Source organism: Scyliorhinus torazame, chromosome 12 (genome assembly GCF_047496885.1).
Source record: "Scyliorhinus torazame isolate Kashiwa2021f chromosome 12, sScyTor2.1, whole genome shotgun sequence".
In the NCBI taxonomy this organism is placed as follows: Eukaryota; Metazoa; Chordata; class Chondrichthyes; order Carcharhiniformes; family Scyliorhinidae; genus Scyliorhinus; species Scyliorhinus torazame.
The window spans coordinates 209529595-209557156 of NC_092718.1; the positions used below are offsets into that span (position 1 = coordinate 209529595).

The following is a 27562-nucleotide window of genomic DNA, read 5'->3' on the forward strand; positions in this document are numbered from 1 at the left end:
TTGTGGCAACTCCATCTTTGTGTTCTGTGTGCGTTCATCATCAAGGAGGTAACAGAACACAACACAGCCCAGCAACAGTTCCCCCGCCCTGTCCCACCTCTTTCCCCCATCCCAACTTCAACTGCCCCTCCACCACCCCACACAGAATCCACCTTCCTCTGAGCCTCTCAGCCATTCCGTCTCCCTTGGTCTTTCCACAGAAAATAGAAGCAGGAGGCCATTCGGCCCATCGAGACTGCTCCACCATTCATTATGATCATGGCTGATCGTCAAGTTCAATACCCTGATCCCACCCTTCCCCCCATATCCCTTTAGCCCCAAGAGCTATATCTAATTCCTTCTTGAAATTACAAAACGTTTTGACCTCAATTACTTTCTGTGGTAGCGAATTCCACAGATTCACCGCTCTCTGGGTGAAGAAATTTCTCCTCACCTCAGTCCTAAAAGGATTACCCCTGATCCTCAAACTAAGACCACTTGTTCAGGACTCCCCCACCATTGGGAACATTCTTCCTGAATCTACCCTGTCTAATCCTGTTAGAATTTTATAAGTTTCTATGAGATCCCCTCTCACTCTTCTAAGCTCCAAAGGATATAATCCTAACCAGTTTAGTCTCTCCTTATATGACAGTCCTGCCATCCCAGAATCACGGCACTCCCTTCATGGCAAGAACATCCTTCCTCAGATAAGGACACCAAAACTGCCCACAGTACTCCAGGTGTGGCCTCCCCAATGCCCTGTACAGTTGAAGTAAAATATCTCCAATCCTGTACTCAAATCCTCTCGCTATGAAGGCCAACATTCCATTTGCCTTCCCTCTCCATCAGTCCTTCCACACTTTCCCCCTACTTCAGTCCTTCACTCCACCTCCCCTCCTCGCCTTCCACTCCCTCCCTTTGCCACAGCTCCCCACCCCCCCCTCCGAAGATCCTACCAGCATCACTACAGGGTGTTGGCCGTATCAAAGGGTCTTCTCGACTGGGTGGAGGAGGACGATTCACTGTGAGGGGAGCTCTGCTGCTCCTCATTGTCTGACAAAGTCTGACGCCTGTCTTCAAGATAACATAGCACCGTCTGCCTGGGTAATCCCTGGATGTGTGCTGGCGGTTCCTTCCCACGGGTCCACAAATCTTAGTGGGGCGGGGAGGGGGGGATTGCATTATTACATTTCTTATACTCTGCCTATAGTTTATTCCTTACAATAGTTGTTTTTGTTACAATCCTTGGCGGTTGCCAATATTGCACCTTTCTATTTCGCACATATGGCATTGGTTACATCCAGAAACTCCTCTACATGTTAGTCATCAGCGACGAAAGAGAAATCTTATTTCAGAAGAAAGCTTTGTAGTGTTGAGCAGGGTGGGAGTCCCAATACCCAGAATCCGGCTGTCTGGAATGTGAAATTCTCTGAAAACAGGACATTATTGCAGTCGGGAACTTTGCTTGTTGGAGACACTGATTTGCGTCTACTCGAGGAAGAAGCGCCCGCCCTGACTTGAACAGGAGCAGCCATCGGATAAGGATGTTCACTGACATGCTGCAGTACATCCGAGGGGCGACTTCAACTGACCACGGTTCACAAGGGACGCAATAAATCAGTTCAAGTAAAGCAAATTTCAGTAACCGGACATTTTTGAAATGGCGTGCTTGCTGGCCAGGGCACTGTACAGCGTGGACGTTCAGAATCCGGGCGGGTCTCAGTGCGGAGGGCACAGATTTAGACACCGTACGGTCACGTGGAATGAAATATCATGAGCTATCGCTTCAATTCCAATCAGGGGTACAATCACGTAATTCCCCTCGTCTGCACAGTCCTGCGTGAGAGCAACTCGATACTTGTGTGAGATAGAAACAAACGGTTTTGTCCAAATTCAATCCACTCAAAAAAAAACCCCACAATAATTTAACATGTCGAAACGAATGTTTCTTTTTGGAAAAACTCAGCCTGTCTGGCATCACCTGTCAGATGTCGAGTCCTCTGGCTCATTGTCAGAACTGAAGGGAGGGAGAATATGTTACAGCTGAGAGAGGTTGCAACAAGACAGTTGGCCTGGAGTGGTGGTGGTGGTGGGGGTGCTGCGGTTTGCTTTGATGTAATACATACATAGGATATTTTAAGAGGGGGAGGGTTGAAGATGGAGGAGAAAGATCACAATCTAAATGTGTCAAACTCAGCGTCGAATCCGGAAGGCTGTAGCCTGCCTAATCGGATGAGGTGGTGCTCCTCCAGTTTGCGTTGGGCTTCCCCGCAGCCGGCCAAGGACGGAGACGTGGGTACGAGAGCCTGGTGCCGGGATAAAACGGCATGCAACAGGAAGGGTGGGGTCACGCTTGCGGACTGAGCGAAGGTGTTCCGCAAAGTGGTCACCCGGTCTGCCTTTAGCCTCCCCGTTGTGGAGAACTCACTGGGAACAGCAAATGCGGTAGATTATTTTTCAACGACTGCGTCACTGGCGGCCGATGTGGGACATTTCCTTCTGTAGTGTAGCCATGAGCCGTGAGTGTTCAGCTCACTATGGACAATTATATCAAATATCATATCAATGCTGGAAAATTATATTCACTCTATTTAGCACCTTTCCACAACTCCAAAACATCTCAATCTGCTTCAACAACAATGAACATGTTGAGGTGCAGCGATGTGTACACAATTTCTTTTTTAAATTTAGAATACCCAATTCATTTTGTCCAATTAAGGGGCAATTTAGCGTGCCCAATCCACCTAGCCTGCACATCTTTTGGGTTGTGGGGGCGAAACCCACGCAAACATGGGGAGAATGTGCAAACTCCACACGGCCAGTGACCCAGAGCCGGGATCGAACCTGGGACCGTGAGGCAGCAGTGCTAACCACTGTGCCACCTCTTACCCACTGTTGAGAGCTGATCAGGTGTCCGTAACAGTGCACCATAGCAACAAACACCAACGGACCTGTTGACTCTCAGTCAACCCCATAGGCCAAACGCATTAGCGCCCACAATATATACAAAGTACCCAATAAGACTGCATCCGAATCTGCAGATTCCAATCCGCACCCACGCAGGACAAAGTACATTTAGGTGAGTTGGTCACACATTAAAACCGACGTTTAAAAACGAGGGGGGCAAAGAGATGTAAAAACGCCCAAGTCACCAGAGGAAGTGTATCAGATCTTCGCAGCAAAACTGGACAAAGCACAGGACATCTGAACATTCCATGGGTGCACCAGGGGACTCAGGGCAGTTGGGAGCACCCACTGCCCCTTCCCACACGGGGCAGCCATCCAACATCAATGCCGTGAGGCCATCGGCCGAACTCTTGGAGAGCTGAAGGAAAAACCGTGGGCAGGAGAAACAGCAAATGAACACTGCGCCCAATTCAAGTCTTTATTTTTAAAACACATTTTTAGACCATTTTATCATACTTTCAGTAGGAAGGGGCGACGGGTCATTGGCTTCAGAGAACATGTTTGCCGACTGCACCCCCGCTCTCCGCACCGCCGTGGGACTGGAACAGAAACGGGGACACACTGACCTCCGTGAGTCAGTAAGGCTCGTCGTTGAACGGACCTGGCCCTCTTCACGCCGAGGGTTTCTGCTTGCGGTGCTTTGCAAACCATTCAGCGCTTTTGTCTGCTGCTACGGCCTGTCGGGAAAGAAAAGCTGGATTACTCCCTCCGCCCAACCAGGTAAATGGACCCCGAGGGGGATAAGGTGCTTCTGCACTTTTCCGATTGATTATGAGGGATGGGGACCGATGTGAAGAGAGCAGGATCATTGAAAACACGGGTTAAATTTGTAAAAGCTCCAAGGGTTCCAGTGGCGTCGCGTCGGGGGAAGAAAGGGCCATGTGTATCAGGTATACCCGCGGATTGATTCTTTTTGTGGTAGGTCGGTCTCTCCCGCCTTCTGTGTGGCGACTGGTTACTCAGCGATTGTGGTTTCGGACCATGCCCGGCAATTTGTTCATTTGGCGCTAAAGTCAGGTCCCTCCCAGCGTCCACCATGGAGGTTGGAACACAACATTTTATATTTATTTTCGATATCTCCCCATTTTTCTCCCCAAGACCTTATGTGTAAAAATCAATAAATTAATGCCATCCTCTCTCTTTGGGCCGGAAAGGTCCGTGGGCCTTTGCTCCAAAGAGATAGGCAGTCCGGGGTCTTGGCTCTATCCAATTTATTGTTTTACTATTGGGCAGCTAATATTCTGAAGATATTGGTTATGGTTCAGTGATCCTGGTTCCGAATGGAGGCGAGATCCACCATGGTTTCTGGCGTTGGTGCAATAGTAACCTCATCATTGCCTTTTTCTCAAGTACAATTTTCCATGAATCCAGTGGTGGTGTGCACCCTGAGAATCTGGAAGCAGTTCATGCAGCATTTTAAGCTCTGTTCCCTGTCTCCGATGGCTCCCATCTGCAATAACCACCGTTTCCTGCCAGCGGGTTTGGTCTCGACGTTTTAAGTCATGGGAGGGGAAGGTTTTGGAGACCTGTTTGTGGAGGGGAGGTTCACCAGTTTTGAGGAGCTGGTGGAGGAATTCCAACCGCCTGGTTCCAGTGTTTTCAGATACTTTGAGATTCACGGTTTTTCGTACCAGACTTTTCCCTCCTTTCCCCTGGCACCACTCTCTTCCCTGTTGAAGAGGATTTTGTTTTTGGCCGGGTCTAGTTGGGGGGGACTATTATTTTTTATAAATTACTATATCCTCTCAGTGGAGTCAGTTCCATTGAGTGAGGTGAGGGTGAGTTGGGTCCCATTCTGGAAGATGAGGTATGGAGTGAGGCCCTTCACAGGGTCAGCTCCATGTATTCATGTTCTCGACTAAGCCTGATACAATTCAAGGTGGCGCATCTATTTTCTTTTTTTTTTAAATTTAGAGTACCCAATATTTTTTTTTTCCCAATTAAGGGGCAATTTAGTGTGGCCAATCCACCTACCCTGCACATCTTTGCATTGTGGAGGCGAGGCCCAAGCAGACATGGGAGAATGTGCAAACTCCACACAGACAGTGACCCAGGGCCGGGATTGAACCCAGGTCCTCGGTGCCGTGATGCAGCAGTGCTAACCACTGTGCCTGAAGGCGCATCTTAAAGTGAGGGTGAGCGGATTTGTCTTTGGAATGGATTATAAGTGTGAGCTTAACGTCTGGGCCTGTCCCAAGTTGGTAAGTTGTCGGACCTCTTTCTTCAACACCTTGTCTCGACACTCAATGTTGATTTGGATCCATTCCGCTGGTGGCTAGTTTTGGGGCATCAGACTTGCTGGTGCTTCAGGCGGGATTGAAGGCGGATGTCCTCGCCTTCGCCTTGTCGATAACTTGGAGATGAGTTCTGCTTGGGTGGGGGTCTCCTACTCCGCCCAGTGCCTCTGCTTGGTTGGGTGACTTCATGTCTTTCTTACATTTGGAGAAGGTGGAGTCCACCATTAGAGGGTCGGCAGAAGGGTTCTACCTAAGATGGCAGCCGTTTTGACTTCCGGTTGCGGATGGAAAGAAGCGACAGTAGTGGTCAGATTGCGGAGGATCCTTTAGAGCAGCGGCAGAGAAGAGAAGGGAGAAGCAAGATGGCGGCCGAGGGAGCCCAGATGGTATGGGGCCCGGAACAGCAGGAGTTCCTCCGACGATGTGCGGAGGAGCTCAAGAAAGAGGTGCTGGCGCCGATGTTACTGGCAATCGAGGGACTAAAGGAAACACAAAAGGTCCAGGCGATGGAACTCCATGGAGTGAAGGCAAAGGCAGCCGAGAACGAAGACGAGATACAGGGCCTGGTGGTAAAAACGGAGACGCACGAGGCACTACACAAGAGGTGCATAGAAAGGCTGGAAGCCCTGGAGAACAGCTCGAGGAGGAAGAATCTATGGATTTTAGGTCTCCCCGAAGGAACAGAGGGAGCGGATGCTGGGGCGTATGAGAGTACGATGCTCCATATTCTAATGGGAGCTGAGGCCCCAACGGGACCCCTGGAAGTGGAGGGAGCGTACCGGGTCCTCGTGAGAAGACCAAAGGCAGGGGAAACACCAAGAGCAATAGTGGTGAAGTTCCATCTCGACAGGGAGATGGTCCTGAGCTGGGCTAAGAAGACACGGAGTAGCAAGTGGGAGAACGCGGTGATACGCGTGTATCAAGACTGGAGTGCGGAGGTGGCGAGAAGGAGGGCGAGTTTCAACCGGGCCAAGGCGGTGCTCCATAGGAAGAAAGTCAAATTTGGGATGCTGCAGCCGGCGAGACTGTGGGTCACGCATCAGGGCAAACACCACTACTTCGAGACGGCGGAGGAGGCATGGACATTCATTCAGGAAGAGAAATTGGACTAGACTTGAGAAATTGATGTCCGGAGAGAGGTAGCGAGGTGGTGGCACAGAAATGTAAAGTGGGGAGAGGGGAGGGCTAATGTATAATAATGTTGGATGGGGAATTTTTCTCCACCCCGATGGGGGGGACACGAAGAAATGTGGGCGCCGGTGGAAAAGGGGACAGGGAAGGGGAATGAGGGAACTGCGCCATTAGGGGCGGGGCCGAGTGGAAAGCGCAGGTATTTTCCCGCGCTATGGAAATTATGGCGGGAAAAAGGGCGCAGGAAGGAAGGGAGCCTCACACGCAGGGAGGTCAAAGGATGAACTGGGGAAGCCGAGGTCAGCCAGAGTTAGCTGACTTTCGGAAGCAATATGGGGGGAGTAATCAAGCTAGAGGGGGATCTAGCGGGGGGGATTAACTGGGTTGCTGCTGAGGGTAAGGGGGAGCTGATACGAGACGAGGTGGTCGGGACGGGAGGGCGCCGTCTGGGGGACAGACGGGTGCGTGAGACCTGGGTGAGGAGATGGCTTAAAAAAGGGGATGGCTAGTCGACGAGGGGGGGGGGGTAAATGGCCCCCCAACCCAGCTGATCACGTGGAATGTGAGAGGTTTAAATGGGCTGATTAAGAGGGCAAGGGTTTTGCGTACTTAAAGAGACTGAAGGCGGACGTAGTTATGCTCCAGGAGACGCACCTGAAGTTGGCGGATCAGGTTAGACGAAGGAAAGGATGGGTGGGACAGGTATTCCACTCAGGGTTGGACTCGAAAAACAGAGGGGTGGCAATAGTGGTGGGGAAACGCGTATCGTTCGAGGCTAAGACCATAGTGATGGATAGTGGGGGCAGGTATGTGATGGTGAGTGGCAGATTGCAGGGTGAGGGGGTTGTGCTGGTGAACGTATATGCCCCGAACTGGGATGACGCGGGGCGGGATTCATGAAGCGAATGCTGGGACGTATCCCGGACCTGGAGGTGGGAAGCTTGTTAATGGGGGGGGGACTTTAACACAGTGCTGGACCGGTCCAGATCCAGGACCGGGAGAAGGCCGGCAGCGGCCAAGGTGCTTAAGGGATTTATGGAGCAAATGGGGGGAGTAGATCCGTGGAGATTCGCCAGACCGATGGGGTAAAGAGTTGTCCTTTTTCTCCCACGTCCACAAGGTATACTCCCGGATAGACTTTTTTGTTTTGGGAAGGGCACTGATCCCGAAGGTGGCAGGAACGGAGTACTCGGCCATAGCCGTTTCAGATCACGCCCCGCATTGGGTGGATCTGGGACTAGGGGGGGGGTCGGAGAATGGCCGTTGGCCGCCGTGAATCCCGCCCCCGCCGAAGTCTCCGGTACCGGAGATTGGGCGGGGGCGGGAATCGGGCCGCGCCGGTTGGCGGGGCCCCCCGCTCACTTCTCCGGCGGATGGGCCGAAGTCCCGCCCAGAAATTGCCTGTCCCGCCGGCGTAAATCAAAGCTGGTATTTACCGGCGGGACCAGGCGGCGTGGGCGGGCTCCGGGGTCCTGGGGGGGGGGGGGGCACGGGGCGATCTGGCCCCGGGGGGTGCCCCCACGGTGGCCTGGCCCGCGATCGGGGCCCACCGATCCGCAGGCGGGCCTGTGCCGTGGGGCCACTCTTTCCCTTCCGCCTCCGCCACGGCGTCCACCATGGCGGAGGCGGAAGAGACTCTCCCCACTGCGCATGGGCGGGAAACCGTCGGCGGCCGCTGACGCTCCCGCGCCGCATTTCCGCGCCAGCTGGCGGGTCAACAAACGCCATTTCCGCCAGCTGGCGGGGCAACAAACGCCATTTCCGCCAGCTGGCGGGGCGGAAATTCCTCCGCGTCGGCCTAGCCCCTCAATGTTGGGGCTCGGCCCCCAAAGATGCGGAGCATTCCGCACCTTTGGGCCGGCGCGATGCCCGTCTGATTGGCGCCAGTCGGCGGACATCGCGCCGTTGGGGGAGAATTTCGCCCTAGGAGAGGAAAGGGAGCAGCGCCCACTCTGACGATTAGACATGGGACTACTGGCGGACGAGGGGGTATGCGGAAGGGCGAAGGGATGTATCGAAAGATACCTGGAGGTCAATGACGATGGGGAGGTCCAGGTGGGGGTAGTATGGGAAGCGCTGAAGGCGGTGGTTAGAGGAGAGCTGATTTCCATCAGAGCCCACAAGGGGAAACAAGAGGGTAAAGAAAGAGAGAGATTAGTGGGGGAAATTTTGAGGGTGGACAAGAAGTACGCGGAGGCCCCAGACAAAGGGCTATACAGGGAAAGACGAAGATTACAGATGGAGTTTGACCTGCTGACCACAGGAAAGGCAGAGACACAGTGGAGGGAGGCACAGGGGATACAATATGAATACGGGGAAAAGGCGAGCCGGCTGCTGGCCCAACAACTTCGGAAGAGGGGGGCGGCGAGAGAAATCGGAGGAGTTCGGGACGAAACGGGAAAGATGGAGCAGAGAGCAGGGAAAGTGAACGAGGTGTTCAAGACATTTTATGAGAGGCTGTATAAGTCCCAACCCCCGGAGGGGAAAGAGGGATTGATACACTTTTTGGACCAGCTAGAGTTCCCGAGGGTGGAGGGGCAGGAGGTGGCAGGTCTGGGGGCGCAGATTGAGGTGGATGAGGTGATCAAAGGAATTGGGAACATGTAAGCAGGGAAGGCCCCGGGACCAGATGGGTTCCCGGTAGAATTTTATAGGAAGTATATGGACCTGCTGGCCCCGCTTTTGGCGAGAACCTTTAATGAGGCTAAGGAAATGGGGACATTACCCCCGACAATGTCGGAGGCGACGATATCGCTAATTCTGAAACGAGACAAAGACCCGCTGCAGTGCGGGTCATACAGGCCCATCTCCCTCCTAAACGTAGACGCCAAACTGCTGGCCAAAGTGATGGCGACAAGGATGGAGGATTGTGTCCCAGGGGTGGTACATGACGACCAGACAGGGTTTGTTAAGGGGAGACAATTGAATGCCAATGTACGAAGGTTGCTGGGGGTGATGATGATGCCCCCACCGGAGGGGGAGGCAGAGATAGTGGTGGCGATGGATGCAGAGAAGGCATTCGATAGGGTGGAGTGGGACTATTTGAGGGAGGTGCTGAAGAGATTTGGGTTCGGGGAGGGGTTCATTAGGTGGGTTAGACTCCTGTACGGGGCCCCGGTGGCAAGCGTCGTTACAAACAGGCAAAGATCGGGATACTTTCGATTACATAGGGGTACAAGACAAGGGTGCCCCCTGTCCCCGTTACTGTTCGCGTTGGCAATTGAACCATTGGCCATAGCGCTGAGGGACTCTAAGAAGTGGAGGGGGGTGCTTAGAGGGGGAGAGGAACATCGAGTGTCACTATATGCAGACGATTTACTGCTATATGTGGCGGACCCGGTAGAGGGGATGCCAGAGGTAATGCAGATACTCAGGGAGTTTGGAGAATTCTCAGGATACAAATTAAATATGGGAAAGAGCGAACTTTTTGTGATGCACCCCGGGGAACAGGGCAGGGGGATAGATGCTCTGCCGCTGAGGAGAGTAGCAAGGAATTTTCGATACCTGGGGATTCAGGTGGCCAGGAACTGGGGAACCCTACATAAACTTAACCTGACGCGACTGGTAGAGCAGATGGAGGAGGACTTTAAGAGGTGGGATATGGTGCCCCTGTCATTGGCGGGCAGGGTGCAGGCGGTTAAAATGGTGGTCCTCCCGAGGTTTCTTTTTGTGTTTCAGTGCCTCCCCATCCTGATTACAAAGGCCTTTTTCAAGAAAATAGACAGGAGCATTATGAGCTTTGTGTGGGCGGGAAAGACCCCGAGGGTAAAGAGGGGGTTCCTGCAGCGCAGTAGGGACAGAGGGGGATTGGCACTGCCGAGTCTGAGTGACTACTATTGGGCCGCCAATGTGTCGATGGTCTGTAAGTGGATGAGGGAAGAAGAAGGGGCGGCGTGGAAAAGGCTGGAGATGGCGTCCTGCAAGGGAACGAGCCTAAAAGCGCTGGTGACGGCGCCGCTACCGTTCTCCCCGAAAAGGTACACCACAAACCCAGTGGTGGTGGTGACCTTGAAGATCTGGGGGCAGTGGAGACCACACAGGGGAGTGACGGGTGCCTCGGTGTGGTCCCCGATAAAGAATAACCACAGGATCGTCCCGGGGGGGATTTCAATGTTGGCAGCGAGCAGGAATTAGGAAGCTGAAGGACCTGTTTGTGGACGGGACGTTTGCGAGTCTGGGAGCATTGGAAGAAAAATATAAGTTGCCACCAGGGAACACTTTCCGATACATGCAAGTGAGGGCATTTACGAGGCAACAGGTGAGGGAATTTCCGCAGCTCCCGACGCAAGGGATCCAGGATAGAGTGATTTCGGAGGCATGGGTTGGAGAAGGTAAAGTGTCCGAAATATACAGGGAGATGAGAGACGAGGGGGAGGCGATGGTAGAGGAGCTGAAGGGAAAATGGGAAGAGGAGCTGGGGGAAGAGATTGAGGAGGGGCTGTGGGCAGATGCCCTAAGTAGGGTAAATTCCTCGTCCTCGTGTGCCAGGCTTAGCCTGATTCAATTTAAGGTTCTACACAGAGCGCATATGACGGAAGCAAGACTGAGCAGGTTTTTTGGGATGGAGGATAGGTGTGGGAGGTGCTCGGGAAGCTCGGCGAACCACACCCACATGTTCTGGTCGTGTCCGGCACTGCATGAGTTCTGGGAGGGTGTGACAAGAGTGATCTCAAAGGTGGTGGGGGTCCGGGTCAAACCAAGCTGGGGGTTAGCTATATTTGGGGTTGCAGAAGAACCCGGAGTGCAGGAGGCGAAAGAGGCCGACGTCTTGGCCTTTGCGTCCCTAGTAGCCAGGCGAAGGATTCTACTTATGTGGAAAGAAGCGAAGCCCCCGGGCATGGAGGCCTGGATAAACGACATGGCAGGGTTCATAAGACTGGAACTAATAAAATATGCACTAAGAGGATCGGCTCAGGGGTTCACCAGGCGGCGGCAACCGTTCCTTGACTATCTCGCGGAACGATAATGGAAAAACAGAAAAGACAGCAGCAGCAACCCGGGGGGCGGGGGGTGGGGGAGTATTATTCCGTGTTTTTGTTTTTTCTTTGCTAGTTGTTGATATTTGCTTTGTGTTTATCTCTTTTTTCATCTGTTGTTAGTTTAATATATTTAAATAACGTTTAATATATATTCCTTTATTAAGTTGTAAAAACGGAAAAATATTTGTTTGAAAAACTTCAATAAAATATATATTTTTTTAAAAGGTGGCAGCCGTTTGTTTCCTTTTTTAAGGAGCTGGTCACCGTCAGCTGTCAGAGAATTGTTTAGTTGGGTTAAGTTTAATATGTGCATTTGCTTGTTCATCTCATTCTTTTATTGTGTAACTTTGGTTAATTGTTTTGTACGATTGTGTTTATTATGAAAAGATGTTAAAGTTTGTAAAATCACATGTGGACATGGCCTCCCACAATGACCCTACACTAAAATTCCAATTGTAATTCTCCTATTGACACATAGGACCCGGTGAATAAACATCATTTTTAAAGGTTACAGTTTCTCCCAACTTAAGTGGACACATCACGTCTTTTGACTGCACACTTGTGGAGTTTGTACTTTCTTCCCGTGTCTGCGTGGGTTTCCTCCGGTTTCCCCCCCCCAGTCCAAAGATGAGCAGGTTACGTGGATTGGGCACGCTAAATTGCCCCTTAGTGTCCAAGGGTGAGCAGGTCAGGTGAGGTTATGGGGATAGGGTGGGGTAGTGGCCCTAGGTAGGGTGCTCTTTCAGCGGGTCGGTGCAGACTCGATGGGCCGAATGGCCTCCTTCTGCACTGTAGGGATTAGATGATAACTATTACTCACTTAACAGATTTACACCATCTCTGACGCGACCAATCTAAATGGCTCATCCAGATTTACCAAACCCAACCCAACCCAGCTCTCCAGCAACCTCCAGTCTTTGGTGTTCTATTGTCCGTTCAGTCTCTTGTTTCCGTCCCGTTACTGACGGCAGAACCTTTGGCTGCAAAGTCAGTGGTCCCTCCTCAACCCCCCTCTCTCCAGCTGTGCCTCCCTCGCCAGCTCCAAAAGCAAAACCCAAAGCAAAGCCCATTGCTTTGATCGTAACTTTCAGAACGCAATTGGACATAGGCTGGAAAATAAAAAGATGAAGGCCCTGAAAAGAACCAATGGATCCTCGTCGTGTGCCAGGCTGAGCCTGATCCAGTTCAAGGTGGTCCACCGGGCTCATATGACTGTGGCCCGGATGAGTAGGTTTTTTAAGGAGGTGGAGGACAGGTGTGGGCGGTGCGGGAGAAGTCTGGCGAATCATGTACCTATGTTTTGGGCGTGTCCAAAGCGGAGGGGATTTTGGCAGGGATTCGCAGGTGTCCTGTCAGAGGTGCTGGAATGGAGGGTGACTCTGAGTCCAGAGGTGGCAATATTTGGAGTGCCGGACGATCCGGAAGCCCAGTAGGGGAGAAAGGCCGACGTTTTGGCCTTTGCCTCCCTGGTGGCCCGGAGACAGATTTTGCTGGGGTGGAGGGACTCGGAGCCCCCAAAGTCGAGCTGTGGGTCAGTGACATGGTAGAGTTTCTCAGGCCAGAGAAGATTAAGTTCACCTTAAGGGGTTGAATGCAGGGGTTCGCTCGGAGGTGGGGGGGGAGAGGGCACGGTGTCGGCAATATATCAGGAGATGAAAGAGGGGGAGGCGTTGGTAGAGGAGCTGAAGGGTAAATGGGAGGAGGAGCTGGGGGAGGAGATTGAGGAGGGGTTATGGGCTGATGCCCTAGGTAGGGTTAATTCCTCCTCCTCGTGTGCCAGGCTCAGCCTGATACAATTTAAGATGGTCCACAGAGCGCACTTGACGGGGGCGAGGTTGAGTAGGATTTTGGGGGTAGAGGGCAGATGTGGGAGGTGCTCAGGAAGTCCGGCGAACCATGTCCATATGTTTTGGTCATGCCCGGCACTGGAGGGGTTCTGGAGGGGAGTGGCGGGAACAATATCTCAGGTGGTGAAAGTCCGGGTCAAGCCAAGCTGGGGGCTAGCAATATTTGGAGTAGTGGACGAACCGGGAGTGTAGGAGGCGAAAGAACCGGCATTCTGGCCTTTGCGTCCCTAGTAGCCCGGCGAAGGATCTTGCAAATGTGGAAGGAGACGAAGCCCCCCCCAGCCTGGAGGCCTGGATAAACGACATGGCAGGGTTCATAAAGTTGGAGAGGATTAAGTTTGCCTTGAGAGGGTCTGCGCAGGGGTTCTACAGGTGGTGGCAACCGTTCCTAGACTATCTCGCAGAGCGTTAGATGAAGGTCGGACAGCAGCTACAGCAACCCGGGGGGGGGGGGGGGGGTTTGTCTTGTGAAGGGGGGTGTGGGAGGGAGAGAGGGGGGAAGGGGGGTCTGCCAAGGGGGTATTTGAGCAGGAGAACACATGAAAGATCTGGAAAACTGGCATGTACGGGAGGAATCCAGTGTACAAAGCTCTGCAGCATATCGTTTTACCATGTTTATATCTTGCTATGTGCATTTTCTTTCTATTTTGTTCTGAGGGGGGGGGGTTTGTTTGTAAGGGTGAAAAATTGTGTGAAAAGACTTTAATAAATATATATTTTTTTAAAAAAAAATGTTAAATGCCTCATTAAAATGTTTCCTAAAAAAAAAGGAAAATAAAAAGATGGCGAAGCTGAGGGAAAACAGTCGAGCTGAGGGACTAAGCCCTTTCAAAGGGCTGGCACAGGCATGAGGGGCAGAATGGCCTCTTTCTGTGCTGTGTGATGAAGGAAGGGGGGTGAAGTCCCGGCTGTAGATTTTACTCATCTCCGGTTGGATGTTGTGCTCCCAAGGTGAAAGCTGTGTGCCCGGCAAACTCACGTCATCCAGTAGCTTGGAGCCATTGGGATCCATTCGGGAAAGCTCCCGGAACACCGCATCTCCCACCAGGCAAATTTCATGGCCATCCTGACGGTTAAAAGCAGAAGGCAGAGATTCAGTATACAAAACCTGGGTGCGATTCTAAACATCCCCGGGCACAGAGTGCTGCAAAGCGCAGTTCGCCAAGCGCTGGAGAATCAATCCACAATCCATCGGCCCTCAACTGAAGGGAAAGGGGTATAAAGAGCATGGTGGCCGTGGGGCATCGTCGCTGAGCATGGTCACCTTCCAGTCTGATAACACATGGGCGAGATACCTCCGGACATGTGACCACGTTGAATGGAGCTATATAAATGCAAGGTTGTCGTCAACATCTCAAACATGTGATGGATCAGGTTTAATTTCTGTCCCCTGGCTCACCCCAGGCCTCAGCCAGACCGAGCGAAAATGCCTCAGTGTGTCATGGGAAAGCGATGCAAGAAATGTCAGAACAGGAGGAAGGAGGCCCTGTGGCAGTGGTAGCACCCCTACCGCTGGACCAGAAGCTCCTCCAACGCCAGATTTTCCCAGGGGCTGATAGCATGGCCACGGAGAGGCTGTTTCTCCTGGTCAGAAAATTGAGAGAGGATTGGGGTGGGGTGGGGGGGGATGTACGTTCTGAGGATAAGGAGCCGATAATTCAGGACTGAGATGAGGAGACGTTCCTTCTCTCCAAGAGTTGTGAATCTTTGGAATTCTCAGCTCCAAAGGGTTGTGGAAGCTCCATCGCTTTGACAATAATCTGCATTATGCATAGAATCCCGACAGGAGGCGGCCATTCGGCCCATCGAGAATGACCCCACCAACCGTTAGACACGAAGGGGCAGGTTATCATGGCCAGTGACATGTAGGTCTGGGTGGACTGCATGTGACTCCAGACCCTCAGCAATATAGGAAGGATGTGGAAGCATTGGAAAGGGCGCAGAGGAGATTTACCAGAATGTTGCCTGGTGTGGAGGGAAGATCTTATGAGGAAAGGCTGAGGGACTTGAGGCTGTTTTTGTGAGGGAGAAGAAGGTTAAGAGGTGACTTAATTGAGGCATACAAGATGATCAGAGGATTGGATAGGGTGGACAGTGAGAGCCTTTTTCCTCGGATGGTGATGTCTCGCACGAGGGGACATAGCTTTAAATTGAGGGGAGATAGATATAAGACAGATGTCAGAGGTAGGTTCTTTACTCAGAGAGTAGTAAGGGTGTGGAATGCCCTGCCTGTAACAGTAGTGGACTCGCCAACACTAAGGGTATTCAAATGGTCATTGGATAGACATATGGACGATAAGGGAATAGTGTAGATGTGCTTTAGAGTGGTTTCACAGGTCGGCGCAACATCGAAGGCCGAAGGGCCTGTACTGCTCTGTAATGTTCTATGTGGTTGACGTTGAAATATCCTCTGAAATGGCCTAACCTGCACATCATTCTGGTTTAGCTGGTTTAGCACACTGGGCTAAATCGCTGGATTTTAAAGCAGACCAAGGCAGGCCAGCAGCACGGTTCGATTCCCGTACCAGCCTCCCCGAACAGGTGCCGGAATGTGGCGACGAGGGGCTTTTCACAGTAACTTCATTTGAAGCCTACTTGTGACAATAAGCGATTTTCATTTCATTTCATTTTTCATTCGACTGTGGGAAGAAGCCGGAGCACCCAGGGGAAACCCACGCAGACACGGAGAGAACGTGCAGACTTTGCACAGCCACCCAAGGCCCGAATCGAACCCGGGCCCCTGGCGCTGTGAGGCAGCAGTACTAACCCGGGTCCTGGCGCTGTTAGGCAGCTGTGCTAACCCGGGTCCCTGGCGCTGTGTGGCAGAAGTGCTAACCTGGGTCCCTGGCGCTGTGAGGCAGCAGTGCTAACCCGGATCACTGGCGCGGTGAGGCAGCAGTGCTAACCCGGGTCCCTGACGCTGTGAAGCAGCAGTGCTAACCCGGGTCCCTGGCGCTGTGAGGCAGCAGTGCTTACCCGGGTCCCTGGCGCTGTGAGTCAGCAGTGCTAACCCAGGTCACTGGTGCTGTGAGGGAGCAGTGCTAACCCGGGTCCATGACACTGTGAGGCAGCAGTGCTAACCCGGATGCCGGGAGCTGTGAGGCAGCAGTGCTAACCCGGGTCCCTGGAGCTGTGAGGCAGCAGTGCTAACCCGGGTCCCTGGAGCTGTGAGGCAGCAGTGCTAACCCGGGTCCCTGGAGCTGTGAGGCAGCAGTACTAACCCAGGTCCCTGGCGCTGTGAGGCAGCAGTACTAACCCTGGTCTCTGACGCTGTGAGACAGCAGTACTAACCCGGGTCTCTGACGCTGTGAGACAGCAGTACTAACCCTGGTCTCTGACGCTGTGAGACAGCAGTGCTAATCCGGGTCCCTGGCACAGTGTGGCAGCAGTGCTAACCCGGTTTCCTGGCGCTGTGAGACAGCAGTGCTAACCCGGGTCCATGGCGCTGAGGCAGCAGTGTTAACCCGGGTCCCTGGCGCTGTGAGGCAGCAGTGCTAACCCGGGTCCCTGGCACAGTGTGGCAGCAGTGCTAACCCGGTTTCCTGGCGCTGTGAGACAGCAGTGCTAACCCGGGTCCATGGCGCTGAGGCAGCAGTGTTAACCCGGGTCCCTGGCGCTGTGAGGCAGCAGTGCTAACCCAGGTCTCTGGCGCTGTGAGGCAGCTGTGCTAACCCGGGCCCTTGGCGCTGAGGCAGCAGTGCTAACCACTGTGCCACCGTGCTGCTTTATTTTTTTCTTTCTTTCTCGAGATGTGGGTGTCACTGGCAAGGCCAGAACTTGTCGCCCATCCTTAATTACCCTTGAACAGAATGCCTTGCTTGGCCATTTCAGGGGGCATTTAAGGTTCAACCACCGCAGAGAGTCTGGAGTCACATGCAGTCCAACCAGGCCTACATGTTACCCACAGACCAGGTAAGGACAGCAACTTTCCTTCCCGAGACGACATGATAGGTTTGTTGATGACAATCGATGATAGCTTCGTAATCACCAGCACTGAATTCTAATTCATTTGAATTTAAATTCCACTCACTGCCTTGGGTGGGTCTGAACCCACGTCCCCAGAGCATGAACCTGGGCCCCTGGATTACGAGTCACATCACTACCATCACCCCCTTGAACACGGAAAGCCTTGCAAGAACAGGAATGTTTACCAAATAACGTCAATGAGCAGAACGTACGCCAGAATCATTTTGCACATGTGACAGAGGCCGATGATTTCACACAGTCACCCGGTGAGGGGGACTCCTGCCTCTGATGCCAGGGCAATAGAAATCTGTACCCATTCACTTGAGGATAAAATGTGGAACTCACCGGGTCAGCGAGAATCACGACCTCCACCGTCGCTTTTCCCGGCGTGTGCAGGCTCACCAACGGAGTTAGGATTTTCTGATTCTCTCGTTTCATCTGGGTCTCGATGGCTGGTAACTTAAGCAAGAATTGAGCACTACTTAGAGCGAAACAATTTCAGTCAGCAGAAAGCGGATGGAAATTGAGACTTTGAACGCAATTAAAAGAGTTATGATTGATGCTTGTTGAGTTGGGAAACAATGACAGCAACTAGCTGTTCCCGCCCCCCCCCCCACCACCATGGTTCACCCCCGATTAGGTATAGCTCGTGCGGTGCAAGGGATCAAAGGATTGGGGGGGGGGGGGGGGGGGGGTGGCGCGAAGGCGGGACTAAGTCATTGAGTTGCATGATCAGCCATGATCATAACGAATGGCGGAGCAGGCTCGAGGGGCCGAATGGACCCCTCCTGCCTATTTTCTGTCTCCCAACCGCAAACCCCATCTCGACTTCCTGGAAGAAAGTTAAATTCCACCAAGCTGGCCCTTGCCCATATTCAGGGCGGTTGGAACTGCACTGGGCACATTCACCGCCCTTCCCTTTGCAAAATCCACTGTTTGCACCCCTGCCCTGTTTCATCCTGCTCCTCATTCGTTATGTCTGTATAACATTTTCAAGGGTGAGCTAGATTAACAAGGGGGTGAAGGGTCATCACGGGGGCGAGCCAGGAATGTGGGGTTGAGTTTACACCCAAATCAGCTGTGATCTTATTGAATGGCATAGGAGGCGCGAGGGGCCGAGTGGCCACGTCCTGCTCCTAATTTGGACGTTTGTATCTTACCTGCTCGCTCGGACAAGAGAAAGCGATTCTCCCGTACGCTGTACCATGGTCGACAGGGCACCCAATATCCTGCAATTCCAGCTTACACTGTAATACGGAGAAAGATAGAAAACAAATTGACTTCGGTCTCAAGAGGATAACATGCCCCCCTCCCCCCCCAATGACATGCAAGAATTCAAATTCAGCGCACTGCAACTGGATTTACAGCCTCGATATTAACAGGGGGTGGAGCTTTCCATCTTGACAGACACAAGAATACCAAATTTCAAAGGGAGCGACAATTTCAAACTGCATGACAAAGAAGTGCTAACCCGGGTCCCTGGCGCTGCGAGGCAGCAGTGCTTACCCGAGTCCCTTGCTCTGAGAGGCAGCAGTGCTAACCCAGGTCCGTGGCGCTGCGAGGCAGCAGTGCTAACCCGGGTCCCCCGGCGGGTGCTGTGAGGCAGCAGTGTTAACCCGGGTCCCTGGCACTGTGAGGCAGCAGTGTTAATCCGGGTCCCTGGAGCTGTGAGACAGCAGTTCTAACCTGGGTCCCTGGAGCTGTGAGGCAGCAGTGCTGACCCTGGTCCCTGGAGCTGAGGCAGCTGCGCTAACCCGGGTCCCTGGCGCTGTGAGGCAGCTGTGCTAACCCGGGTCCCTGGCACTGTGACGCAGCAGTGCTAACCCGGGTCCCTGGCACTGTGAGGCAGCAGTGCTAACCCGGGTCCATGGCACTGTGAGGCAGCAGTGCTAACCCGGGTCCATGGTGCTGAGGCAGCAGTGCTAACCCGGGTCCTGTCGCTGTGAGGAAGCAGTGCTAACCCGGGTCCCTGGCACTGTGAGGCAGCAGTGCTAACCCGGGTGCCTGGCGCTGTGAGGCAGCAGTGCTAACCCGGGTCCCTGATGCTGTGAGGCAGCAGTGCTAACCCGGGTCTCTGGTGCTGTGAGGCAGCAGTGCTAGATTAGACATGCAAGAATTCAAATTCAGTGCACTGCAACTGGATTTGCAGCCTCGATATTAACAGGGGGTTGAGCTTTCCATCTTGACAGACACAAGAATACCAAATTTCAAAGGGAGCGACAATTTCAAACTGCATGAGAAAGAGGGTGGTGATTGGTCAAAGCCGTGCCATGGAGAACATACAAGGGAAATATTCTCTCTTATGTTTTTGTTTAACTCGAAGGTGCAATGCTTGAACATGCTCCTCTTTCCTGCAGGGGGATAGGTCCCTGCGTTTGAATATATGTGGCTTCTCGGAAGTGTCTCTATGAGAACACATTTTTCAACAGTACCTCTCTTGTTTTCCAACCATACTCAAGTATGGCTGAAGCAGCCATTCAGTTTTTCTGACTACTGCTTAACCAGTTGAACCTCTAAGTTAAGCAACAGTGAAGTGTTAACGGAGCGATGGAGCTCAAGCTAATTATCCCATCAATATGCAGTGTGGAATTAGGAAATTGAAGGCCTCCCATCCGCCAAAGATACGTCAAACGCGTGCTTCATGGCATCGACCAACTGGTTGGTCAACATTTCAATGGCAAAGATCAATTGAGAGAGGGAAATCTAATCAAGGAAGAGCATCGATTTCAGTTTCTGCATCTTCCCCACTGTCAACGTGTCTGCAAGGAGGGGATTGTCACACTTGTATAGGTGATGGCTCACCTGGTCATCTGCATACCCGAGCAGGGCGCGCTTCTTGCCGTCATTCTTCTCGTAGACTTTCATCCCCAGCAAATCTGACCAGTAATCGATTGAGCGCTGGAGGTCCGACACTGCCAAGGTGACCTTCTGCACGGGATCTGTACAAGCAACACTGCGTCAGCGCCGCTTGACGTGAGCAACAAAATTATTCATGACAACACCACCAAATTCTCCACTGGTCAGTCTGACAGCCTGCCCTGCAATCAAATGTGTAGCTTTTCCCAAGAGGGACAGGGTGCACCCCAGACACAACGCTTAACACAACACTGTGTTTGCAGCCGTAGAGGCCTTTCCTCAATCTGACAGAGGTTCAGCATCCAGCTGACACTGTCAGAGCATACAACACACGGCTTACATAGAACATACAGTGCAGAAGGAGGCCATTCGGCCCATCGAGTCTGCACCGACCCACTTAAGTCCTTACTTCCACCCTATCCCGCAAACCCCATTAACCCGCCCTAACATTTTTTGGACACTAAAGACAATTTTAGCATGGCCAATCCACCTAACCTGCACGTCTTTGGGCGCTTCCTATGGGATATGTAGGAGGGTTGGCATTGAAAGAGTTAAACGCGCCAGGTTTCAGTTCATACACCTGGACTGTTCGGCGAGTTGCAGCTTGATTATTTTTTTGTCACGTGCATAGGCTATTCTCAACTTCCTTTTTTAAAAAAAACCTCTGAAATTATTCAATTCATGTTGATCGATCGATCGACCGACCAAATTGGCTCCAGTATGTTTACAAACAGAGTCGATAAACAAGACGACAATCAATCCCACAAACCTGTCTTTGGACGTTCCTTATTCACCAAAAAGAACTTGTACCCTCCCGGGTCCTCAGTTACAAACACCTCGTCCTTGTCTTCTGTCAGGGCCCATCCCTGCTTTTTGGCATTAGTGACTGCCTCACTCGACTGAATGGTAATCCCCTGTTGGGAAAAGTAATAATAGTGTAACACCGCCAAGACACTGCAGATTAGATTTTAGAGGCTCTATACTAGAAGGAAACACCTTTTAAGGACACAGGGACAGACCGACGATAAGACGTAGGAGCAGAAGTAGGCCATTCGGCCCATCGAGTCCTCTCTGCTATACAATGAATGGTGTGATATGATAATCATCAACTCCACTTTCCCGCCTTAAAGCCAGAACCCTCTGTTCCTTTACTGATTAAAAATCTGTCTATCTCAGCCTTGAACATACTTAATGACCCAGCCTCTACAGCTCTCTGCGGTAAAAAAATTCCACAGACTCGATACCCTCGGCGAGAATAAATTCCTCCTCATTTCTGTCTTCAATGGATGACCTCTTACTCTGAGATGATGCCCTCTGGTCCTGAGAACCTTATATGTCTCAATAAGGTCACCTCTCATTCTTCTGAACTCCAATGAGTACAGACCCGACCTACTCAACCTCGCCTCATAAGAAAATAACAAAACAGGAATGATGACAGATTGGGAAATGTTGACATGCAAAGGGACCTGGGTGTCTTTGGGCACCAGCCACTGAACGCGAGCATGTAGGTGCAGCAAGCAGTTAGGAATGCAAAAGGTATGTTGGCCTTCAGTGCAAGAGGACTTGAGTACAGGAGCAAGGCCTTCTGCCTGCAGCTGTACAGGGCCTTGATGAGACCACACCTGGAGTATTGTGTTCAGTTTAGGTCTCCTTATCTAGGAAAGGGTCTACTTGCCATAGAGGGAGCGCAGTGAAGGTTCACCAGGCTGATACCTGAGATGGCAGGACTGTCGCACGGGGAGAGATCGGGTCGACTGGGCCTGCATTCACTAGAGTTTAGAAGAATGAAAGGGGATCTAATTGAAACGTATAAAATTCTGACAGGGCCGGGCAGACTGGATGCAGGAATGTCGCTTCCCCTGCTTGGGGCATTTAGGACAAGGGCGGCGGCGGGGGGGGGGGGGGGGGGGGGGGGGGGGGGAGAGCCGGAAATAAATCACTAGATGCTAAAGGCATTGAGGGGCATGGGGAGAGCGCTGGAGTATGGCGTGGAGCTAAAGGGTCAACCATGAAGGGCAGAGCATGCTCAACGGGCCACACGGCCCACTCCTGTTCCTATTTTCTATGTTTCTATGTCTATGTCGGGCCATTCTGCCCCTTGGGCCTGTGGCACCATTTATTCAATTATAATTTCTCTATATCACAGCTCTTTATACCCGGTGTTACATACCCTTTGATGCTTTTGCTCAACAAAACATTATCCCAAGCAGAGAGAGAAATCTTAAAAAAAAGGTTACATTTAAAAAAAAGGACTCACCAAAAAGTCATTCCCCAAGCGATAGTCGCCGACTCCATAGTTATACGTCAATTCAGACACAAAGTGGTTGTCCTCAGGGCCGAATCCCACCATAGTTTTACTCCAATTGCCATCGTAAGGGCTGTAAACACAATTGAGAAAGCACTTATTTTGAAGAACAAACGTGTGCTGAGATGTCCCCATCTTCCGGAGGTCGACAAACGTCACAAAAACAGGGGCGGGAGGCGGCCCATTTGGCCCGTTGAGTCTGCTCCTCCTTTCAACACAGTGATGGTCTGACCTTCCACCGTCACGCCAACCCCAACGGCCTGTAGTCTAGCCACCTCGGCTTGAATCTATTCAACCACCGAGTGTCCATCTTCCGAAGATTCCGAGTGAAGAAATATATCCTCTTCTGAGCCCTAAACGGCAAACCTCTTATCCGGAGGCGGTCATCCCGTGTTCTGGATTCCTCAGCCACGGATAAATTTGAATGGACTGACTCAGGGAAAGGTGCACCCTGGATTCTCAGTTCAACCTTTTGACTTGACGTTGCGTCTCTGGGGCAGGACGGGTCCAGTGCCGGTAACTGAGGCAGGCCACAGGACTCCCAGCAGCGGAAGGCGAGGTAGGAGATGCTGGTATATAATGCCACCCCCGTTACATTCTGTCATTTCAGCTCTCCACCCAGACAAGGGTTTGGGCCGACTCGCTCCCGTGACTCTACCAGCTGGAATTGCCCGAAATATTCCAGGGCAATAATTCTCCATGGCGGGAATATATTGTGGTGCAGTGTTCCATGCCTCGGAATCAGAAGTTCCAGGTTCAAGTCACACTCCAGGACTTGATGGTCAAGGAAGGTCTGTTCATTACATGGCCAACAGGTTGAGTGTCAATTTGCAAATCCTTCCGATACAATGGCAGGTGGTAGGAACAGGAAACCCGGTCAAGCCATGCTCGACTCGAGTGCCCCCCCCCGTATATCACGCTATAACCTCTGGCTTCAGGCTATCGATCAGGAGAAACGAGCTGCGGAAAACAGACAACAGCACGTGATGCGTTCTGAAGAAGAATCACATCGGACTCGAAGTGTTAATTCTGTTCCTCACTCCACAGATGCTGCCAGACTCGCTGAGATTTTCCAGCATTTTTGGTTTTATTCCAGATTTCCAGCATCCGGAGTGTTTTGTTTTTGATTTGATTTGATGTGATTTATTGTCACATGTACCGAAGTACCACAGGGACGATCGAAGTACAGTGAACAGTATTTTTCTGCGGCCAAGGGAACGTACACAGTACGTACATAGTAGACAAAAAGAATAATCAACAGAGAACATTGACAAATGGTACATCGACAAACAGTGATTGGTTACAGTGCGGAACAAGCGGCCAAACAAAGCAAATACATGAGCAAGAGCAGCATAGGGCGTCGTGAATAGTGTTCGTACAGGGAACAGATCAGTCCGAGGGGGAGTCGTTGGGGAGTCTTGTAGCTGTGGGGAAGAAGCTGTTCCTATGTCTGGATGTACGTGTCTTCAGACTTCTGTACCTTCTGCCTGATGGAAGGGTCTGGAAGAAGGCAATGCCTGGGTGGGAGGGGTGTCTGATAATGCTGATAATAAAGCACGTGCTTCGTGTGCCCCATGCCTCTCTGGACGAGGGGAGCCTTCTGCGGTTAAGCCTAATTGTCCTTCATCTTTCTTACCTGCTCATTGGGCCGGGGGCAGTACGTTGTCATTTGCAGCGCGATTACATCGGGTGGCGAGAGGAGTGAAAGACAGAGTGGCCAGTCTGGGGCAGTTCTCTTTTAAGAGAAGATCGAGAGGAGGTTTGACAGGGGTGTACAAAATCCTGAGCTGTCTGGACAGAGCAGATACAGAGAAGTTGTTCCTGCTCGGGGAGGTCAAAGTCAAGGGACACCATTTGAAACTGATTGTCAAAAGAAGCAAGGTGACACAGGAGGAAGAACGTTTGTTTTTAATGAAGCCCTGGCTGACACTGTGGTGGAGGCAGATTTAAGTGTGGCTTTTAGAAGGAAATTGGAAAGTTATCTGGAGGAAAGATTTGCAGGGCTGGGGGGAAAAGGCAGGGGGAGTGGGGCTAGGATGAGTGGCTCTGAGCTAGTATGGACACAACAGGCCAAATAGTTTCCTTCTGAACTGTTACCATTCCATTATAGGGGTAGGTTTCCCTTGTTCATTATCTGTTGCACACAAACAGGAAAAATCGCTCTTCACCCTCCTCTGCGCCACTATGCTGCCCCTGAATCTGGGCAATTAAAGGAGTTTAAACTGGACCCGTGACCAATTGAGGATCTTTTAATGACTGGGTTGATAAGATACTCTTGATACAATCTTGCGCTCGTCTGAGCGATTGTGGGAAGTTCAGACGTTGACCGGAGATTGGAAATCGAGTGAGGAAATGTACAACTTTTGACTCCCTTAAGCATGGCTCCCACAAACAATCATTAAAAGGCTGTACACACCCATTGCAGCTCGCTTTGCATCCTTCTTCAAACTCTTCGTGCCTCAGGACCTGCGCAAACACCCAAAATGAGAAAGTCAAAACCAACGCAAATGTTCCTCCACATCCCATTTTTAAATTTTAAAAAAAATTTAGAGTAGCCAATTCATTTTTTTTCCAATCAAGTGGCAATTTACCGTGGCCAATGCACCTAGCCTGCACATCTTTGGGTTGTGGGGGTGAGACCCACGCAGACACGGGGAGAATGTGCAAACTCCACATGGACGGTAACCCGGGAATCGAACCCGGATCCTTGGTGCCATGAGGCAGCAGTGCTAACCACTGTACCACCGTGCTGCCCTCGTTCTCCCAATTCCCTTTCATTTTTCAGAATACAAACTTTTTATGGGAGTACAATCTCCCGAGGACCAGCTTTCCCCAACGTGTCTTCAATGTAATTATTCATGTGAGCTGTGATCGCGGGCGTCGGAGTGCTATTGGACCAATTTCAGCTTCATCCTAGCTGCAAGCGTTACTGATAGCATTAGCTGCGAGGAACCCTGCCCAATATTCTGTTTCCTTAATCTAAGGGCACCGAGGTCATTGCAGTACCCAAAACACTGCCCTACTAACTCAACAACTTGCGGCGAGATTAAGGTAATAAAACACCCCAAGGCGCTTCACAAAAATATTATGGAGCGTTATTAAGACACTGAGCCACAAAGAGGAATGTTCGGGCAGATGATCTTGTTCAAAGAGATAGGTCTTAAGGAACATCTTGAAGGAGGACAGCAAAGTGGAGAGATGTGGGGAGGGAAGTCCAGAGCTAGAGGCCAAGGCTGCTGAAGTGTTGAAGCAATTGGCCAGAGTTAGAGAGTGCAGGTTTCTCACAGGGTTGTGGAGTTAAAGGGGATTACAGAGAGAGAGAGAGGGAAGAGGTAAGGTCATGAAGGAATCTGAAAACAAGGATGAGAATTTTTAAATTGAGGCCTTGCTTGTCCGGGAGCCAGTGTAGGTCAGCTCGCACAGGGGTGATGGGTGAATGGGACTTGGCAGCAGAGTAGTGGACTGCTTCAGGTTTATGGAGGGTCCAATGCAGAGAGCAGCCAGGAGCGTGTTGGGAGTAGTCAAGAATGGGTTTTGTACTGTTTCTTTGCCGAGGCTGGAGGTCATAACTAAACAAAGCACTGTTTCCCCCAAATCAAACTAGGCTGAGAGAGAGAGAGAGGGGGGGGGGGGGGGGGGCTGTGAGCAGCTGCTCCAGAGGTTGGAGGGGGAAACAGTGCTGCTCTATTCCCAGATGATGGACACAGGGCAGCCGGGACACAACCTGCTGCTCTGCACCTTTCACATTTGCAAACACCAACTCACAGTCATGCCCAGAACATCCCTGTAAAACTTGGCGGTCCGGGCCCGGTCCCCCACTTTAAACACAAAATGCAGCGCCCTGCCCAGCACCATTACTCTCAGAAGCAGCCCTGCTGCCCGCCTCACGTGACCGCCCCTCACATTGCAACAGTGCCGCTTCCCGCGCGCATGCGCGCCATTCACCGCCTCCTCAGCAAAAGGCACCAGAGGAGTGAGTTTGCCACAGGCTCAAAGCTGACCCGTCCCACCCGGGGCAGAGTGAACTTGTGCTTCCGTGTCTGCCTGTGGAAGCAACAAAAAAAAAAATGCAGATTTAGAATTCATAGATCATATAATCCCGACAGTGCAGAAAAAGGCTGTTTGGCCCATCGAGTCTGCGCCGACCCCCTCCGAAAGAGCACCCCACCAAGGCCCGCACCCCTATCCCAGTAACCCCACCCAACCTGCACATCTCTGGACGCGGGTGGCACAGTGGCTAGCGCTGCTGCCTCACAACTCCAGGGACCCAGGTTCAATTCCGACCTCGGGTGACAGTCTGCACGCTCTCCCCGTGCCTGCGTGGGTTCCCTCCGGGTGCTCCGGTTTCTTCCCATAGTCCAAAGATATGCAGGTTGGGTGGATTGGCCATGTTAAACTGACCCTTAGTGTCCAAAAGGTTAGGTGGGATTATAAGGGATAGGGTGGAGGCATCGGCTTAGGTAGGGTGCACTTTCCAAGGGCTAACCGCTGCACCACCGTGCTGCTCCTGAAACGTAACAAAAATAAATGAAAGTACCATTTTGGGGGAGGTTGCCATGCCAGCTCTTGCAGCGCTTACTGGCTGCAGAAGTCAGAAGGAATTTGTTAGTGACAATCAATCAATCAAAAAGTGACCAATGATGCAGTGCTTAGCACTACTGCCTCACGGTGCCAAGGACCTGGGTTCAATCCCAGCCCCAGGTTACTGTCCATGTGGAGTTTTCACATTTTTCCTGTGTCTGCATGGGTCTCACCCCCACACCCCAAAGATGTGCAGAGTAGATGGATTGGCCACGCTAAATTGCTTCTTAATCGGAATTTTAAAAAAAAATGAATCAATAAGTGTCCCCATCCCCTTCCTAAAGGGACACTAACAAAAAAAGTTACGATAGAAAGAAAATGTTGTTTGCTGGCAATGCCACTGATGCGCAGTTGTTTGTGTGCCCACCATCTCACCATCTTTATAGGGGGCAATGCGCAGCAGGGCACACACGGCATCATCACTAGCCCTGGAATTGCAAATATTACTGCACCAGCAGCATCAAGTTAACAATTCTAACAATCCACTCAATCCACAGTTCACCCCAAACCTCACAGACAAGGCTGGAAAGACACATCACTATGGTATGTCTTTAGAAATATGTTAAATTGCAAATTATATAAATAAATGGCTGGAGAGAGCAGGAGAGAGACAGACGATTAAATGGCTGCCCCCCCCCCTCCTCCCGAGTGCCTTGCCCACCCCAGGGCTCAGGAAGCGTGGATTTGCCTGAAATTTCAGACCAGCCATTTAAT

At 51.7% G+C, this 27562-nt stretch overlaps 1 protein-coding gene across 1 annotated transcript; it reads right to left on the reverse strand.

Annotated features, from left to right (window-relative positions):
- Positions 1-3350: 3350 nt before the first annotated feature.
- On the reverse strand, positions 3351-26203 carry glod4 (glyoxalase domain containing 4). Its single transcript, XM_072469837.1, has 9 exons — positions 26033-26203; positions 24684-24733; positions 22220-22340; positions 20732-20876; positions 19909-20045; positions 18267-18353; positions 17452-17565; positions 14120-14206; positions 3351-3623 (listed from the first exon to the last, which is right to left on the reverse strand). Exons 1-9 carry the CDS (start codon positions 26120-26122, stop codon positions 3558-3560), a joined length of 897 nt encoding a protein of 298 aa, XP_072325938.1. The 5' UTR covers positions 26123-26203; the 3' UTR covers positions 3351-3557.
- Positions 26204-27562: the final 1359 nt, after the last annotated feature.

Bases quoted from the DNA above. Each gene is read 5' to 3' on its own strand.
- glod4 (XM_072469837.1), bottom strand. From the start codon at position 26,122: ATGGTGCTGGGCAGGGCGCTGCATTTTGTGTTTAAAGTGGGGGACCGG. The intron at 20,046-20,731 runs GTTTGTGGGATT...TTGCTTGTACAG, and splicing joins TAAGGAACGTCCAAAGACAG to ATCCCGTGCAGAAGGTCACC. The intron at 17,566-18,266 runs GTAAGATACAAA...TTCTTGCTTAAG, and splicing joins TCTCTTGTCCGAGCGAGCAG to TTACCAGCCATCGAGACCCA.